Source organism: Anolis carolinensis, chromosome 2, assembly GCF_035594765.1.
Source record: "Anolis carolinensis isolate JA03-04 chromosome 2, rAnoCar3.1.pri, whole genome shotgun sequence".
Lineage (NCBI taxonomy): Eukaryota > Metazoa > Chordata > Lepidosauria > Squamata > Dactyloidae > Anolis > Anolis carolinensis.
In genome coordinates, this window is record NC_085842.1 from 287,036,708 (window position 1) to 287,055,567 (window position 18,860).

At 37.6% G+C, this 18,860-nt stretch overlaps 1 protein-coding gene across 1 annotated transcript; it reads left to right on the forward strand.

Annotated features, from left to right (window-relative positions):
• The first annotated feature begins 633 nt into the window (after positions 1–633).
• Positions 634–18,247, forward strand: utp15 (UTP15 small subunit processome component). The gene is made up of 13 exons (XM_003216258.4): positions 634–781; positions 3,256–3,396; positions 3,736–3,828; positions 6,537–6,721; positions 7,371–7,549; positions 9,411–9,536; positions 10,373–10,508; positions 12,407–12,491; positions 13,778–13,927; positions 14,615–14,716; positions 15,597–15,730; positions 16,647–16,705; positions 17,474–18,247. The coding sequence occupies exons 2-13, from the start codon at positions 3,307–3,309 to the stop codon at positions 17,665–17,667; spliced, it is 1,533 nt and encodes a 510-aa protein (XP_003216306.1). The 5' UTR covers positions 634–781; positions 3,256–3,306; the 3' UTR covers positions 17,668–18,247.
• Positions 18,248–18,860: the final 613 nt, after the last annotated feature.

Here is an 18,860-nt window from a genome sequence, read left to right on the forward strand (position 1 = left end):
GGTGCGGATGAGCTCCCTCTATCAGCTCCAGCTCCATGCGGGGACATGAGAGAAGCCTCCCACAAGGATGGTAGAAACATCAAAACATCGGGCCTCCCCTGGGCAACGTCCTTGCAGACGGCCAATTCACTCCAGAAGCGACTCAAGTTGCTCCTGACACGAAAAAAAAAGTGATCAATTGAAACATTCACACTTGCCTCAAACAGACAAAGAGTACTTTCTCCCAAACCTGGACTTTCCACAGATATATAAACCCCACTTGCCTAGTTTCCAACAGACCTCACAACCTTTGATGCCTGCCATAGATGTGGGTGAAACGTCAGAAGAGAATGCTTCTGGAACATGGCCATACAGCATAGAAAACTCACAGCAACCCAAAAATTATTAATATTATAATTTTGTAAATTGTTGTGAGACGCTTTATGTCTCAATTACAGAAATAAAAGTGGGATACAAATATAATAAATAAATATCAGATGAGGGGGGAAAGGAAAGGGCCTGAGGCTGTTAGAAATGTGGGGAGTTGAAGTCCAAAACACGTGGAGCGCCCAAGTTTGCCTATGCCTGCTTTGAAGGTAGCCAGAGTAACTGGCCATGGTGCATGAGTCTACTTTTCTTATCTCTATGCGGAAAGGATCCTGATGAGCGAATGTCTTGGTGGTCGCGTTCTAATGACGTATCTTCAGCGCCTTGGAATCCTCAGCGCTGTGATGGCGGCTTCCTTGGGAGGCAACGTGACTGTGAAGCGGTGAGGCGGAAACCGTCCAGTTGTGAGGAAAAGGTGAGGAACCGCTTGGGAAAGAGGGAGGGAAGTGAACTGCTGTTTTCTCCCGTGGAAACTGGAACAAATCCTCTCCCTTAGTACATACAATTCTGGTGCTTTTATCAGACTAGAGATAGGAAAATGATTACTCTCTATTTTTGCCTAGGAGTATAATGAATATTTTACAGCATACTGTGCGGGGGATTCTGTTAATTAGAATTAAAATCTCGGAGTCATAGAATTGGAAGAGACCACAAGGCCCATCCAGCACAACCCCAACCTGCCATGCAGGAAGACACCATCAAAGCACTCCCGACAAATGGCCATCCAGGCTCTGCTTGAAAACCTCCCTAGAAGGAGATCCCACCACTCTCCTGAACAGCGCTTACTGTCGGGAAGTTCATCCTAATGTTTAGGTGGAATCTTTTTTTCCCTGCCATTTGAATCAATTGTCCATTATGTCCTGGTCTCCAGAGTAGGAAACAGGCTTTCTCCCTTCTCAATGTGTCATCCTTTCAGATAGGAACCCCTCGTGGCACAGTGGGTAAAACCCTTGTGCCAGCAAGACTGATGACATGAAGGTTGGGTTGCTAACCTGAAGGTTGCCGGTTCAAATCCAACCCAGAGAGAGTGCGGATGAGCTCCCTCTGTCAGTTCCAGCTCCATGCAGGGACATGAGAGAAGCTTCCCACAAGGATGGTAAAAACAAAAAACATCCAGGCATCCCCTGGACTTACAGACGGCCAGTTCTCTCACACTGGAAGCGACTTGCAGTTCCTCAAGTAACCCCAGATACAAAATAAAAATAAAAATATTTCAGATATTTAAACCTGGATGTCATATCTCCTCGAAGCCTTCTCTTCTCCAAGTTAAACAGACCCAGCTCCCTCAGCCATTCCTCACAAAGCTTGGCTTCCAAACCTTAGGGTTCCCTTCTGTGGACTAGTTCCAACTTGTCAATATCCCTCTTGAACTGTGTTGCCCAGAACTGGATACAGTATTATTTCAGGTGAGGTCTGATCAAGGCAGACTAGATTGGGACTATGACTTCTCTTGATGATAATAATAATAAACAACTTTATTTCAATCCCACCCTATCTCCTCAGTGGGTACTGAGGACGGTTCACAACATACAGTGGCAAACATTCAATGCCGTAAAGTGCAACCAAAAAAGCTAATAAACCACAAATCAAATAACAACATATCAGGCATCAACATCAGACAGTACTGGTACATTACAATAAATTAGACATTACACAACTAAAAATTCACATTTTGATGAATAAGCATTTAAAACAAAACTTAAAAAATTGAGACTAATAAGAGTTAAACATTAAAATTTAAAAACCAGAGTAACAAGCCATTTCCATGATGGTCTCAACACTGTACTCCTATAGATGCAGCCTAGAATTTCATTGGCTTTTTAAGCTGCCACATCATACTCATATTCAACTTGTGGTCTACTAAGATTCCTAGATCCCTTTCACATGTCCCATTTTCAAGCCAGGTGTCTCCCCTCCCCAAACAGAAAACTAGGTATCCTTGGGGCAATGGTTCTCAACCTTTGAGTCCCCAGGTATTGTGACCTACAACTCCCAGAAATCTCAGCCAGTTTACCAACTGTTAGGATTTCTGGGAGTTGAAGGCCAAAACATCTGGGGACTCATAGGTTGAGAACCACTGCCATAGGGTATGCTTGTATGTGGGGAGACACATCTATTTCAAGTTGTTGCATCCTGAAACATGGTACATCTACACTATAGAACTGATGCAGTTTTAACTGCTGTAGCTCAATAATATAGAATTCTAAAATTTTCAATTTGGTGAGGCAACAGCACTCTTTAGTAGAGAAGGCTAAAGATGTTAAACTGCAACTCCCATGATTCCATAGCATATAGCTATGGGTAGTTTTTTGGTGTCAAATTGCATTAATTCTACACTGTGGTTGTACCCCAAAAGAACCCTAATACTTATTAGAGTTATTAGGCAGTCTAGAGGAACCAATACAGTTGGCCATTCATATCCATGAATCCAGCCATCCACAACTTGAAAAAAAACCTTTTCCATTTTTAAATAAGTTGCACAATTTTATCTTGCATATAATGGGTCTCAAACATCCACAGAAAATTCCTATTTCATTTTTGTGTGCATGGTCAAAAATATAGTTTTAGATTTTTAGGTGAAGTTTAGATTTGTGTTACTCTAGAGGAGCTTGTCTAAGCCCTTCATTCTAATTTAAAGAAGAATGTTAAATATTGGAGATGAAATGATTATAACTGAATCATGCATCACTTTTTAGAGGTAGATTACTACAGAGATCTACCATTTTCTCAAAAATTGAGAAAAGGTATATTAGATTAAAAGCAAACAGTAGATCAATTATTTCAAAACATAAGGCAGAAAATAGGGGCTTTTCTAGTGTGTTTTTTGAACATAGACTTCTGAATGATATCTTTTACTTATTTCAGAAATATTATTTACTTTTCCTTTAGGAGGTACGCTGGAAGATAAACTTCAATACTTGAAGTTGTATTTAAAAAATAATGGCTAGTTACAAGCCTGTTGTAGTCCCATCTTTTCCAAAACTTGGTGAGAAAATAACCAAGGACACTTTGTACTGGAAGCATTATAAGGTAATTATATATAATTACTGTAATTAAGACTGATACATCTGGTTATTTTCTAAATCTTCAGTATCTCATATGACTTAAATATTACAAAAGTTGCTGAAAAAGGTGCACGTGTTTCCTTGAGTACTCATTTTAGTGGAAAGTTTTCCTATAACTTCAGTAATGCATAACATTTGAATTTTATCCTCATAGATATAGTCATGCAGTAATGCTACTGCTATTCGATAACTAAATATTTGTTAAAATATTTTAATGATGTTTGTGTTTTTGTATTGACTTGTTTCTCCTTTTGTAAAGAAAATGTATTGAATTGAATATTTAAATTGTACTTTTTCTTTAAAGGCTCCCATTCAAATAAAGGAGTTTGGTGCAGTGAATAAAATAGACTTTTCTCCAATTCCTCCCTATAACTATGCTGTCACAGCTTCATCAAGGGTAAGATTTGACATAAAAGTTTTGGATTTCTTAACAATGTTATAGTATTTTCATCCATTTCCATACTCTGAGGTGGATTTTTAGTCTCTTGAACTCCAAGAACTGAGAGAGAGGTATATACATATTTTAGATCAGGGGTCCCCAAACTAAGGCCCGGGGGCCGGATGCGGCCCATCGAAGCCATTTATCCGGCCCCCATGGCACAAGGGCAGAAGGGGGTTGGGCTAAATGACCCAATGGGTCTCTTCTTCTCTTATAACCATTATTATTATTATTATTATTATTATTATTATTATTATTATTATTATTATTATTATTATTATTAGAAACACAACAAGATGAGTCCACAGCAGACACTCTGCTGGCTGTTGAATTGGATCACACGTCGGACACTTCCCAAGTGTCTAGGACTGTGTGACGTATGGTGAATAATGCACGCAGATCCCAGTTAGGTGGCCTTCTGCAGCTGGCAGGTGGTAATTTTGTCAGCGCCAATTGTGTTTAGTGCAGGCCAAGGTCTTGAGGCCCTTCACCCAGTGTGCCCATCACTACTGGGACCACCTTGACTGGCTTGTGCCAGAGTCTTTGTAATTCGATCTTTAAATCCTCATATCGTGTCAGCTTTTCCAGTTGTTTCTCCTCAATCTTGCTGTCACCTGGTATTGCAACATCGGCAATCCATACTTTGTTTTTTTAACACGATTGTGAGGTCAGGAGTATTGTGTTCCAAAACCCTGTATTATTATTATTATTATTATTATTATTATTATTATTATTATTAACATTGAGGCTGTGTGGCCTTCTGTCAGGGATGCTTTGCTTGTGCTTTCGGTGCACAAAGGCAGAAGGGGATTGGACTCGATGTCCCAAAGGGTCTCTTCCAACCCTCTTTTTTATTGTTGTTGTTATTATTATTATTATTAATTATTATTATTGCTCAGTGGCCAACTATAGTCCGGCCCTCCAACGGTCCGAAGGATCGTAAACTGGCCCCCTGTTTAAAAAGTTTGGGGACCCCTGTTTTAGATGCTTCCTATAAACAAGAGGATTAATTTCCAGGGAGAGCAATTACCTTCTAAAGAAAACATGCCTCTGCTTTTAGTACAGAGTACCCGTATTCATTTTTCCAAACCTGGAAATGGTATTTTGAAACTGCAAGTAAATGAAAGACCATTTATACCTTATGTGGAGGGATGCCTGGATTGGTCTAGGGATAGGAAAATGACCCCTAGTCTCCCAGAATTCAGCCACTTTGGCAAGATTCTGTCATCTTGAGGACGTATTGAATTTGCCTGACCTGACATAGAACAAGTGATTGTGCTACAGTTTGAAATAAACTGTTGCTTATATAGAGGATCATCTTCTTATAGAGGATCATCTTCTTATATGAGACTGATATTTTTAGAGCAGTCCTTGTCTCAATTCCACCACTTTCACAATTACATCTGGCAGGATAACAGGAGAGGTTCTCCATGGTGGTTGCTCCTATCCTTGGAATTTCTTCTCTAAAGAAGTTAGGAGAGCTCCCTCCTTGCCATCCTTCTGTTAGCAGGTGAAAGCTCTTCTGTTCTAACATGCTTTTGAGAACTGGCTGCAAAGACTTTTAGTAGTGTCCTGTTCTATTGTTTTTACCTTTTTAATGGGCTTGTTTTAGTACTATGGGTAATCTAATAACATTTTAACAAGAACGTTTTCAGTTTTGAACTTACAGTTTTGTGTTTTTATCTCTTTGTTTTGTTAACTCTTGCTTTATGAAAATCAATGTGATATGAGCAATATCAATCTTAGCTATAGCTTGTTTAGACAAACAGCTTTGTAGTTCATGATTTGCAGATGGCTTGTTTCAACAGACTCTGTTGAAATTAAATGCCATTCTACTGTTTGAACAACACAAGCCTCAGTAAAGCAAAAGCTTCCAAATTCCTCCTTGTAACTATTCTAATATAGAAGGTGATGTAGAGAACACATGAGCCTAAGGATTGCTGCTGCATGTGATTGTTATGCCCCAAAATCCCTACTCAACCCGTAGAAGATCAGACTAAGTTGTAGATTGTGGTCCCACTCCCCTGGCTCAAGTAGATACATCTAAATCTGGAGTGTAAAGAACACAATCCAATTATTGTTGCTATGCTGTCTATGGCTAATGGGAGTTTCAGTCCACTTGACCCACTATATGGTATATGACTGGTATACTTGCTGTAGTGTAATATATTTAGCACATATCCACAGCAGAGCATGGTAACTGTCTGTGCTCCTGTTTAGAAGATTTCACTTCACTTTCTGTCCTTGTGATGACTGGATTTTGAAAAATTTGGCTTGTTGTGGAAACAGGGATTGGTGAGAAAGCTTCAATGGAGATACCTTTTCCCCATGATAACTCTATCCCTTCCAAGGGATAAATTTCTCTCATTTCCTGTTGTCTCACCCCATTCTTAACTATGAGTTGCTTGTAAGTTGGTTGCCTGTAACTTGGGGACTGCCTATTGTGATACTCTGGCTTCATTAAGAGGGGATTCCAGAAAGGGCTGTCATGTGCTGTACATACTAATAAATGCTGATTCGGCACTCCTGCTTGTAATACCCAAATCTTTATTTTACCTTCTTGAAACAGTATCTGTTTCTGGTCCAGGACTTTATAGAGGCCTCTTGCTTTTCTGTTTTTTTTTTCTGAATAGTTTACTACAGTAACATAATACGTTTTGTTCCAGATTCATATTTATGGCCGATATTCACAAGAGCCAATCAAAACATTTTCTCGCTTCAAAGATGTAGCCTATTGTGCTACATACCGAGATGACGGGAAGCTCCTGGCTGCTGGCAGTGAAGAGGGCATTGTTCGACTGTTTGACATCAGTGGCAGAGCAGCACTAAGACAGTTTGATGGCCATACTAAGTAAGAAAATGTAGTTTTATTTAAGCGGGTGGTTTACAATTTCAAACTGAAATGTTACTGTGAAGGATTCCCATCAGCTGGCTTCAGAAAAGTGATTGAGAATCAGTCTGCTGTTCAGCTGCAGTCAACATTTGTGTTTACATAGACTATAAAGTAATGTAACAACTTAAGGTTCTACTGCTGTTTTCATAGTTGCTTAGTCTGTTCTACAAAGTGCTATTTTTACATTCCAGAATATACCGAGGGCATTTAAAGATTTGTATTTTGTAATCATGATGCAAGTTGAGGAACCCATGGTGGTGCAATGGGTTAAACCCTTGTGCTGGCAGGACTGCTGATTGGACTTGGTTTATGTGTCTTTGATACCACATAGATCATTTTGGTGTACAAAAATAGAAAACATATTTTGGCTCTTTAGTTGGCTTCATCACCACACCCGTTTATATGAAGCATTCAGCCTGGTCAAACTTGGCAGAAGTTCTTTAGGATCTAGGAATCCTGGATTTAGCTCTAACACTTCTGTATATAGTTTGCTTTTTTCCTTACTGGACATTTATTATCCTTCTTAATGGTCATATAGATGAATAGTGTTAATGTAAACAAGTAATACAAGTGTCTCTTAGGAAATATTTTGAATTTTGGCTTGCAGGGCTGTACATGTTGTGGACTTCCTCTCAGATAAGTATCGCATAGTATCGGGAGCAGATGACTACACAGCAAAGGTGTGGGACATTTCATCTTCCTCAGAAATAATATCCTACAACGAGCATACAGATTATGTACGATGTGCCTGTACAAGTAAGCTGAATGCAGATCTCTTTGTAACAGGTTTGTAGTCTATGTTATATATGTGTGTGTCACACTGGCTTCCTAAATACTTTCTCTTGGTAGATATTTTCAGCATAAAAGATTTGCTTTTGCTATTGGTCTTTACTGCTGTCGCTTCTCTAGTCCAGGGGTCCTCAAACTTTTGAAGCAGAGGGCCGGTCCAGAATCCTTCAGACTGTTGAGGGGCCGAATTATCATTTGAAAAAAAATACAAATTCCTATGCATACTGCACATGTCTTATTTGTAGTGCAACAACAACGGAAGAACAATACAATATTTAAAAATGAAAACAATGTTAACCAACATAAACCTATCAGGATTTCAATGGAAAGTGTGGGCCTGCTACCGGCCAATGAGATAGTCAAGTTAATTAGGATTGTTGTTGTTGTGTGCCTTCAAGTCATTTCAGACTTTGGCCAAGCCTAAGTCTAAAATTAATTATTTATTTACTGCATTTATTTACTACATTTATATCCCACCCTTCTCACCCAGAAGGGGACTCAAAGCAGCTGTATGTACATACAATATATTATATTATTAGCATAGCACAATATTAGCATTATATATTTCTATATTGAACTATATCACTATACTATTATATAATATGTAATATATAACATATAATTAATATTATTATATGGTATTATTATTAGTATTATATTGTATAACATAATATTATTATCAATATTATATGTATATACAATATATTATATTATTAAAACTGATATAAAAATATCTATATATAAAACAGTGATGGCATCAGGGCAGCGGACAAAACAACAAAACTACAGGCCCCCCAACCTCGAAATTTGACAACACAACCCATCATTCACGGCTCTAGGTTGATACAACAAAAAGAAAAGAAAAATAAAGTCCCAATTACACGGAGAAGAATAATAGTTTTTATCCAATTGCTGCCAGTTTGAAGGCTATGCTCTGCCCACTTGGTCTCCTAGCAACCTACTCAGCCCAGGGGACAGGCACAGTTAGGCCTCACTTAGGCCTCTTCTACAGATGATCAGATTTTAACTGGATTATATGGCAATGTAGACTCAAGGCCCTTCCACACAGCTATATAACCTATTTAGAATCTTATATTATCTGCTTTGAACTGGATTATCTTGACTCCACACTGCCATATAATCCACTTCAGTGTGCATACTAAACATAAAGACAACCATACAACAGACATTCAATACCACCACTACCTCAACAATTTCTCACCAACACCACCAGACAACGCCACAGCAACACGTGGCCGGGCACAGCTAGTTATATTATAAAACTGAGGGCAGGGGCCAGGTAAATGACCTTGGAGGGCCGCATCCGGCCCCCGGGCCTTAGTTTGGGGACCCCTGCTCTAGTCTATACAATCTTAACATTTCATTGGTCAATTAGAAGATGGGGATTTTTGTGATTTGTTGCTGGTAGAGCAACTTTTCTAGAATTATCTAGCATGTATTTCATTTTATTATCCTTCCTTCATAGTTTTATACTACTTCTCTAATGGTAAGGTATAGCAGAGACTTATAATTTTGTTCTGAGTGAGAATAGATATACTAAACTAATTTCTTTGATCTGAAATAGTAAAATATACTATTTAATTGATAGTTTCAGTTATGTTTTTACTCATATAATTTTAGCTATTGGGCACCATACTTGCATAAATCGTGTGTACATTCCAGGCAGTTTTACATTATAGTTCAGCATGGAGAGGAATATGAGTTAGTCATTACATGAAGTCAAAGGCTTTTCAATAATACCAGTGTTTTATTTACGAGTGTTGCATCTACATTAACATGACATTATTTTACATATGTTAAATTTTTTTACACTTCCTTTTTCCGGAATTATTTTTAGGTTCATATGATCACACTGTGAAAGTCTTTGATACTCGGAGAGAAAAAAGTGTGATGACGATAGAACACGGACAGCCAATTGAGAGTGTTAATCTCTTTCCTTCTGGAGGTCTTCTTGTGACTGCAGGTATTTTCCCAGAATTGGCAGTGTCTCCCTATCCTTTCCTAATATAAAGCTAGTTTTAAGATATTTCCTTCTTGTAAAGGCTAATTTTCCTCCTTGCAAGTGATTTGACAGATATAGGCAGCATTGGCAAGGGAGTATTGCCATAGGTTCTGCACCATTTATGAAGGCTTGTGATCAGAGTGTCTTGGATTGTAGCTTTGAAAAGAGGCTTTCAAACTTGTGAATTATAAAAAGACATGCAGCCCACCAGGGGCCTCATATACAGACTGTCCCCAAGTTACGTATAAGGTTCTGTAGGTTTATTCTTAAGTTGAATTTGTATGTAAGTTGGAAGAGATACATTTTTAAAATGTAACTCCACTCCCACCCCATTTTTTTAGTTTTGGGGAAGAATTAAGACCCCTGTGACATTTGTTTTGTTGTCAGAAGATTTCATGTCATTTTCTTTCCCTATGGTGGATTTTGAAAAGTTTGGGTTGTCCAAGAAATAAGGATTGATGCTTAAGGCTTCAGTGGATAGAATTTGAGGAAAAATATCATATTCTTCCCCATTCCATTGGTGACACCTATCACTGGAATGTTGCATCATTAACTACATCTCATGTTGAGTTATGTGAGAGCAAGTTTAAGCTGAATGAGAAACAGAAATGGCTATAAAGGAAACTGTTAGCTTCTTTCAGTTGCATGGCATATCCTTGGTAATGTTTTTGGACATGTCTTGCATGGCTTGAACTTCAGACAAAATATGTTTATGACTATTTCTTTCAGTGGCATCAAAGATATTATTTTGAGGGATGGATATGCAAAGAAAAAACACTTATCCTTTTCTCTTATAGGTGGCCGGTATGTCAAAGTCTGGGATATGCTTAAAGGAGGGCAGTTGCTAGTGTCCTTGAGAAATCACCATAAAACTGTAACCTGTTTGTGTTTAAGTAGTTCTGGACAGAGGCTGCTCTCTGGATCCCTGGACAGGTTTGTTTCTTTCACTGTTTAGTTTCCTATTTCTTTCCAGAAAAGGTTCTATGTAAGTGAGATGTCCTGGACACAGAACTGTTTTCATACTTTTTATCTGTGATTTGCAACTTCAGAACATGAAATAGATCATATAATGTAGCAGTATCCCAAGGATATTTGTTTGTATCTGGACATTGTTTCTCTCTTTTGCACATTAGTTAAAGTGAAGGATAAGGTCTGAAAGTTTGGGCAATATCCGGAGAAGCTCAAAGATGCAGCTGTTACACCCCTAGGCAGCGAGAGCACTGAAAACCAACACAGAGGCCAATAATAATATAATATCTTTATTGAAGCAAATGAAGTTCCAAAAGAAAATAAGCAGAAAAGTTGAATATGCAATTGACCTTTCAGAAAAGATCAAAATTAGTCCAATAAGTGAAAGTCTTATGTACAATATTAAGGTCCAAAGTCCAGGTACCGAAAAACACTCAAACTCGGCTTGAGTATTGAGTGGGGAAAAGGAGCAAGTTAGTACAGATGAGTTCTCTGGAGTAAAAGTTCCAAAGCAGGATTTCAAGGCAAGGCAGGAGCTGGAGCTGAAACGCAGTCCAAACTTGGGCAGAAGGTAGACCGGTGCCCGGTCTACTCAGAAGTAAGCGCACCGTCAGGCCGCTTGGATTCCAGGAGCTAGAGACGATGATGCTTCTCAGTAAGAAGTAAAGTTGACACTACACAGGAAAGTTCCCAGCGCAAAACTTTTATCAAAGTTCATAAGCTCCCCCAAACCAGGTGCATGACTCCCTAATTCTTCCCAAGAGAACTGAGCTTGCCATAGTCACCGCGCCAGGTGCCTGACTCCCAAAATCTTCCCAAGAGAACTGGGCTTAGCCATAGTCACCATGCTCCGCTAATCTGGCGCTTCTCCTCAAGCTTTGTCTTTGCGATCTCTCTGTTTTCAAAAAAGCCCTGCGATCAAACACTTACACGTCAGGAGAATCTGGGAGAGCCGGCACTGTTTCAAGGGCATCCTTAATTGGCGCTGGCTCGGAAATGTCAATAGAAGGCATCTGGAAAGGAGTTGAATCTTGCTGGCATGGGAGAAAACCCAAGTCTTCTTCATCCTGGTCAGGAATGGCCACAGGGTCAGGGGCCAAAGGTGCCTGAGGTATCACAGCAGCTATGAAACATTTCTCACTGTCAGTGGATGGTGCATTGGTGCATTACATATTCCTTGCTTTTAATCCCAAAGTTATGATTACATATCCTTCCTGTGCATGATTTGCAGTATAATTCTGAAAATACCTACTCATGTATACGTTTTACTGTGTATGAGATGGCATTTACTGCTAGGTAGGTGCATATGATGTAGCTTTATCCAGGCTTTTAAATATGGAGTTTGAGCAAAATGTGAATGGTAGTGGCTTGGATTGTGCCTTCTGTAAACAGAAGAGGTTTTAAAGGGGGGGGGGCGATCTTGTAGAACTTGCAGAGTGCAGAACTCTTTTCAGAGAATGCAGGAGCAATTTCTGGATCTAATCGAGTATTTCTTACCTCAGTCATCTCACTGTTTAATAATTTGACAATATCGTCTAATAAACTTAATTCAGTCTGAGAATAAGCTCACCTATATACATTCTTGTGAGGCTATTTTTCCCTCTTGTGATATTTTTTTCAAGGTTGGAGCAGTGTAACAGGTTTTTCCCAGGGTTGAGACAGAGTAACTTTTTCCCAAATTAAAATATTTCAGGTCGGATGAGACAGGATTGCTTCCTGGTAATCTACAGTATATTCTTCATTATATTTTTAACATAGGAAGCTTCATGAACTTGTACAATTTGAGCCTTCTTTAACGTCGATTTCTCTAAAATATTTTACAAATCTTAACTCTGAACTCAGTATGTTCTTGCTGTTTGCAGGCATGTCAAGGTTTACAGTACAACATCTTACAAAGTTGTCCACAGCTTTAATTACGAAGCATCAATTCTCAGCCTTGCATTAGCAGTAAGTACTGTAATGAAGTTTTTAGGTAATGTTTCTATCACAATTTTAAGAGTATTTTGACTTGCCAATAAAAATGCTTAACAGTTGTAAGTATTGGTGGAAGGCAGATGCAATCTTCACTGAATATGGCATGCTTCATTGAACTGTCTTAAAAGCTACTGCACTGTTGTCTATAATTTTTTTCTGTATATATGATCTCTACTTCCAATTAAGGTTGAATTATTGGAGTGGTTAGGTCTGTCAAAAGGGGAAAAATCAATCTAGGTACACCCCATGTACAGTAGAGTCTCACTTATCCAACATAAACGGGCCGGCAGAACGTTGGATAAGCTAATATGTTGGATAATAAGGAGAGATTAAGGAGAAGCCTATTAAACTTCAAATTAGGTTATGATTTTACAAATTAAGCACCAAAACATTATGTTATACAACAAATTTGACAGACAGAAAAGGTAGTTCAATATGCAGTAATGCTATGTAGTAATTACTGTATTTACGAATTTAGCACCAAAATATCACAATGTATTAAAAACGTTGACTACAAAAATGCGTTGGATAATCCAGAATGTTGGATAAGCGAATGTTGGATAAGTGAGACTCTACTGTAATCTGTAATCTGCTTTTATTCAATATAGGAGTGTGGGTGGAATGTTTGGCCATCCAGGTGTTTTTATAACTGTAACTTTCACTACTCCTTGCATTGGGATGATGGGAAAGGGTACTCATGCAGCATTTGTCAGGTCACAAATTCTCCAGTCCTCATATGTGCCATAATTAAATTCTTTTAAGCAGGTTACTTTAAATGCCTTGTGACTTGTAATGCAAACATGGAAGGAGCAAGTGGATTTTTTCTTTAAAAAAATCTCTATCTGGAATTTCAGTATTCATTCTTTGGGCATTGTTTGACATTTGGTATTGTTGTACATGCAATTGCCTGGGTATTTATTGAATTTGGGAGGTTGTGGTAACCTGTGTACAAAACTCCTTGGGTCATCTTAATTGTAAATAGACATATGAATCATTGAATTTGGCAAGTTAAATGTTTTTGGCTTTGGTACAGATCACCTAATCTGTCAAGCATTGGGCCACACAATCCTATATGTGCTTATCTGGAAACAAGGACTTTTAAAAAGGGGATTTACTACTAGTTAAGCTTGCATTTTGGACTGTTGCGAACACCAGGGCGCCTCTGAGTTGTTGCTATTAGAATCCATTTTCCTCATAAAATAAAAAAGGTATCATGAGAAATAGTCTGAACTAGAATTCATGTTTTTTCTTCCTTTTAGCCTGAAGATGAAACTCTAGTTGTTGGCATGACAAATGGAATACTGAATGTTAAGCATCGGAAGCACGAAGGAGAAAAGGCACTTTTGAACAAGAGGAAAAGGCCTGTTTATAGAACCTTTCTGAAAGGACGAAATTACATGCCAAAGCGGGTATGGAGAAAATAATGCGCCAAGAAATTACGTCTAGTGTATGCAACTAAAAATCTAGCAGGGAAACCACAAAATGTACATGCTATAATTATGAAACTAAACTGTTTTATCACACTACTATATAAGTAATTACACTTTCATCTTTATCATATGTTTGTGCACATTCAATTTTATTTCAGTTTCTGACTTTGATCATATTCTATCCTGTGATATATTGTTTTATAAGTAAATTGAACATAAGTAGCTATAAATTACAACTGCTGTTCTTTATATGTGTTGTAAATAAGTTACAAACATTTAGCAAAGAATTAGTTTCACTGCTATGTTAATTGGAAAAGGCCAAACTAGAATGATAATTTTAAAACTGTTTTGAGTTAGTTAGTAGTCCTAAACTCTAAAAATACAGAAGTCCTGGGTTAACAGACTTCATCTTAGAAGGGACATTTCATTTTCTTTGTTCCACAGAAGTAGATAACTCCTCTAAAATAGTGTCTCCTGCTACACAAATATGCATCATCTTGAAACAGAGTAGGTAATGTTTTCCCTATCCAAGTGTTGTTTTTTTTCATATCTGGCAATACAGTACCATGACAGAGGAAATGGTGCAAAACAAGTATAAGGTGACACTGTCATGAAGTTTTCTTATTTGTGGCTCTGATTATTCTCCCCCCTCCTTTCCCCTTTCAGGATGATTTCTTTGTCAGTAAACCTGTGAAAACGTATTTGAAGAAATACGACAAACTCTTGAGAGGTTTTGAGGTCTCCAAAGCTCTGGATGCAGTACTTCATGTAAGATGGTACTAGGTTCTCTTTGAACCATATTATTTTGATAAACTACAGGCTGAGAATCCCTTATCCAGAATGCAGAATATTTCAAAATTGCCCACAAGGGTGGCTGAAATGATGACCTGTTTGCCTTCTGATGATTGACTATACACACAAACTTTGTCTCTTACACAAAATTATCAAAAATATTGTGTATGTAATTGTCCTCTGGCTGTGTATATAACACCCCTAGGAAAGATAAATGAATATCGTGTTTAGACTTGGGTCCCATCTCTGAGATCTCTCAATCTGTATTATACAACTAGTCCAAAATCTGGAAGAAACCCCAAATCCAAAACACTTCTAGTCTCAAGCATTTCAAATAAGGGATACTCAACTTCTGTAAAACTCTCCAGTGAATGTCCCACAATCCAATTCTTAAACATTGTGTAAGCATACAACACAGTCACTACTGCTACCAGTGGGACATACAACATTTCAAGAAGACATTGTTGGAAAACTTTCTGACTCCTATCCTGCAAACTTTGAGTTTGTAGTTTATAATCAAACACTGTTTTCGACAATATCAGATCATTGGTATTTTAAACACAGTATTGTTTATGATGCTTGTCAGTGGCAGACAGGTTCAGGCAGGGCACTTGAATTTGACACACATGATTTGCTGATTATCTTTTGGTGTCACAGCATCAAATGATTGAATATTTTTAGGACTGTGGAGAAAAAGAGCACAGGTTACCTCAAGAATTAATTTTGATTACAACCATTACATTCTGAATGTCTCCCTCCTTTTTATGATCTGGGGGGGGGGGGGGGAATTGAATTGCTGAAATGCGCTTAACGATCTTCCTGCCAAGATGTGCTGCTTAATGTTTTGTATTTCTAGGCTCATGGGAAAAATAACTTCCCTGAAGTTGCCGTGGCTGTCATTCAGGACTTAAACCGCAGGGGAACGTTGAAAAATGCTCTTGCAGGGCGAGATGAAGAACAGCTTAGAGTTCTCCTTTCTTTTCTAATAAGGTATCTGACAGATGCGCGGTTTCATTTTTTTAGGACTTCATTTACTAAATTGTAAAGCATAACATCAAACAAAAGTGAACTATTTTAGTAGCTTCACTATCTACTTTAAAATTGCATAAATTATTAGTGTGTATAAGGGTGGTTGTTCAACAGTGTTCAACTGTAAACCTCCTTTGCACTTTCTTTCTTGGCTTTTTCCTGTAATTATTGTTTTTCGCTGGTACTGTGGTATCATATGCATATCTTAAATGGCGGTGGTTCCTTCTTCCAATTTTCACACCTCCTTTCTCAGTGACTACTGCTTTACATATATGTTCAGCATAAACTTAAAACAGATAGGGGTGATAAAATGCAACCATGTCTGATTCCTCCTGCCAATTGGAAACCATTCTGTTTTTCCATATTTTGACCTCTTGTTCTGTGTACAGGCTACACATTAGGGCAATCAAATGTTGCAGCACAACCATGTGTTTAAGGGGAATCCATAGTATTTTATGATTTGTACAATCAAATGCTTTACTATAGCAAAGATTTATAACATTCATCTTTGATGCTGACACCACATGACCAATGCCAGAGCTATGATTTCTAAGTCCCATAATATTGTGCTACAAAATAGGAAAAATTGTGCAATGAGTGTTTGCTTCAAAAAGCAGTGGGTTATTTTTCTTGATTTGAAGCATTTTTGCACTCTCCAATGAATTCTATTGAATCCAAAGACAGTTATTGGTAGAAAGAGTTTCTTATTAGTTGATGAAAAATCAGTTTAACTCTTGTTTAATAAGTAGAAGCAAGGCTTTTCCATTGTTGTATTTCTCTCTTTATGAAGGAGAATAGCCTCAAATAGGCCACAGATGTAAACATTTCTGTACCTGGGAATGAATGTTAACATCTGATTTATTACCTTAATTTACAGCCATGTGACAGATGAAAGATTTGCTCCTGTGCTGGTAAACGTTGCAGAAATGATCATTGGTAAGGATTAAAATTAAACAAGATTAATATAACTGACATGTACTCAAGTAACTGAATATCCCATTTTGTTGTTATTGTCGTTACACATAAGGAAGAGCATAAAAATATACTTTCATTTCAAGTAGCTATATGCTGGTATAGTTTTGACATTCTGCAAAATGTTACAAGGCGTACTGCCCTACCAGCCTTCAAGGGAAATACCTTTCTTTGCTGAATATTTTCAACATTTTGTGGGCTATTGTGTGTGTATGTGTTAAAAAAAACTGGATGTAAAGTTCCAGTCATTTTTGTGATAACATTCTGTGTCAGAGGTAGCAAATTTCAAATTACATATTTTATATTTTTAAAACATACACACACTAATATTTTTTGAAAAACATTAACATTGAATTACATAACTACTGTGTTGTTCATATAACCTATTTCATGATGATAGTCTTTATATTACATCTGAGGCTGCAGATTTTCTCATGAAAGTGTGCATAGGCTTAACATGATAGCTGGAAATAGCCATTGGTAGGTTCTGTAGTAGAGTATTATGGGGCCAAGTTGTCCTGTGTTTCCTCCTGGATGGAGGAAAAGGAGGCAGTGGAACAAACAGGATTAAGTGTGCCAGCAGGACATGAGATGCTTAGTGGCCCTGAAGTAGACCTCTCATGTCTCACCCAGAATTGTGCTGCAAGAGGGAACACTGGAAATGTATAATATGCTTATCTCAATTCTCACAAAATGCAGACATTACATTAATTTTCTTCTTTTCATTTCCAGATATTTATATGCCAGTTGTTGGACAGTCTCCGGTTATTGACAAGCAATTTTTGAAACTTCAGGAACTTGTAGAAAAAGAAATTGAACATCAAGTAGAGTTACTAGAAGTCCTGGGGATGATGGATTCCCTATTTGCTACTATGACAAGAAAAAAGCCCACTCCTTTGGATGAGGACAAAACTGAAGGTTCATAGAGGATGCTGGATATTTAACTAGAGATTGCATTGCATTGGACTGGTATTTTCACCAGATGTGTTTATATACTTTTATTCAAAGTATTTCTCTGGAGAAGTCAAAAATACTTTTTTGAGGGATCCAAAGTCCTGGTGACTGGTTAGAGCAAAGTCCCTCAGGATCTCTTTAAGTGTTATTATTTCTGCAATGTTGTATAAAGTTGAGCTTTATTTATACAATTTTACTGTGGTTACATGTAAGATAATTCAGATACCTTTATTTTTCTGCCAGTTTCTTTGCAGACAATTTATTAAATCACCTGTTAATTAAACAAATAAACATGACATAATTTCATAACACAGTATTAAATCTTACACATGTAATTTATGATTAAGCCATTGCGCTTTAATATGAAAAAATTAGATATTTAGTAGAATGATTTTGTTCTCTGAAATTTTCCACAAAATTGTTGTACAAACAACATAAATTTGTCCTAGTAGTATCTGAGTATCCTTATGATGAATACCTACAAATGTATCCTTTAAAAGTAATCTGAAATATGAAGCACAAACTGATTAAAATTAACATTGAGGTGGCCAAGCATGAAGTTAATGTCTCTTCTTCCCTTGCATACGCCGTTTATATTCTGACAAGAATAAGAATAGTGTGTCAGCCAGTGACTCAGATTGTTCAAGAATTTTAGTAATCCAGGTGATGAGTCAGGTTTGTACAATATTATCATGATTACAGATGGCTGATGGGTGTGTTTCATGGCCAAGTGTGAAAAAGTGGGCGTGGAATTTCAAATTATTACCGCTAGATGACTTTCTCAAATAGCCCCAGTCTCAGCCATTTGCAAGATGGTGGCCCACAACGTAAGGCCTAATGAGCTATTCTCCATTTGCAGGGTTATTTATTGGATTTGTTTCTGGCTCAAAATAGTTAGTAAAACATGATACCTCTTGTAATTTTGTGTGTTTGTAACATCATGTTATCGTGAAATATACTTGTTTGAACTTGAATCCATCATTTTGAAACACCCTTTATAATAACGTTGGATATACAGTAGAGTCTCACTTATCAAAGCTAAACGGGCCGGCAGAAGCTTAGATAAGCGAATATCTTGGATAATAAGGAGAGATTAAGGAAAAGCCTATTAAACATCAAATTAGGTTATGATTTTACAAATTAAGCACCAAAACATCAGGTTTTA

What these genes read in the sequence shown, in the direction of transcription:
- utp15 (XM_003216258.4), top strand. Translation starts at nt 3,307, where the DNA reads ATGGCTAGTTACAAGCCTGTTGTAGTCCCATCTTTTCCAAAACTTGGT. An exon ending in TGCAGATCTCTTTGTAACAG is followed by an intron (nt 7,550 to 9,410) that starts GTTTGTAGTCTA and finishes AATTATTTTTAG; the next exon opens with GTTCATATGATCACACTGTG. An exon ending in GAAATTACATGCCAAAGCGG is followed by an intron (nt 13,928 to 14,614) that starts GTATGGAGAAAA and finishes TTCCCCTTTCAG; the next exon opens with GATGATTTCTTTGTCAGTAA.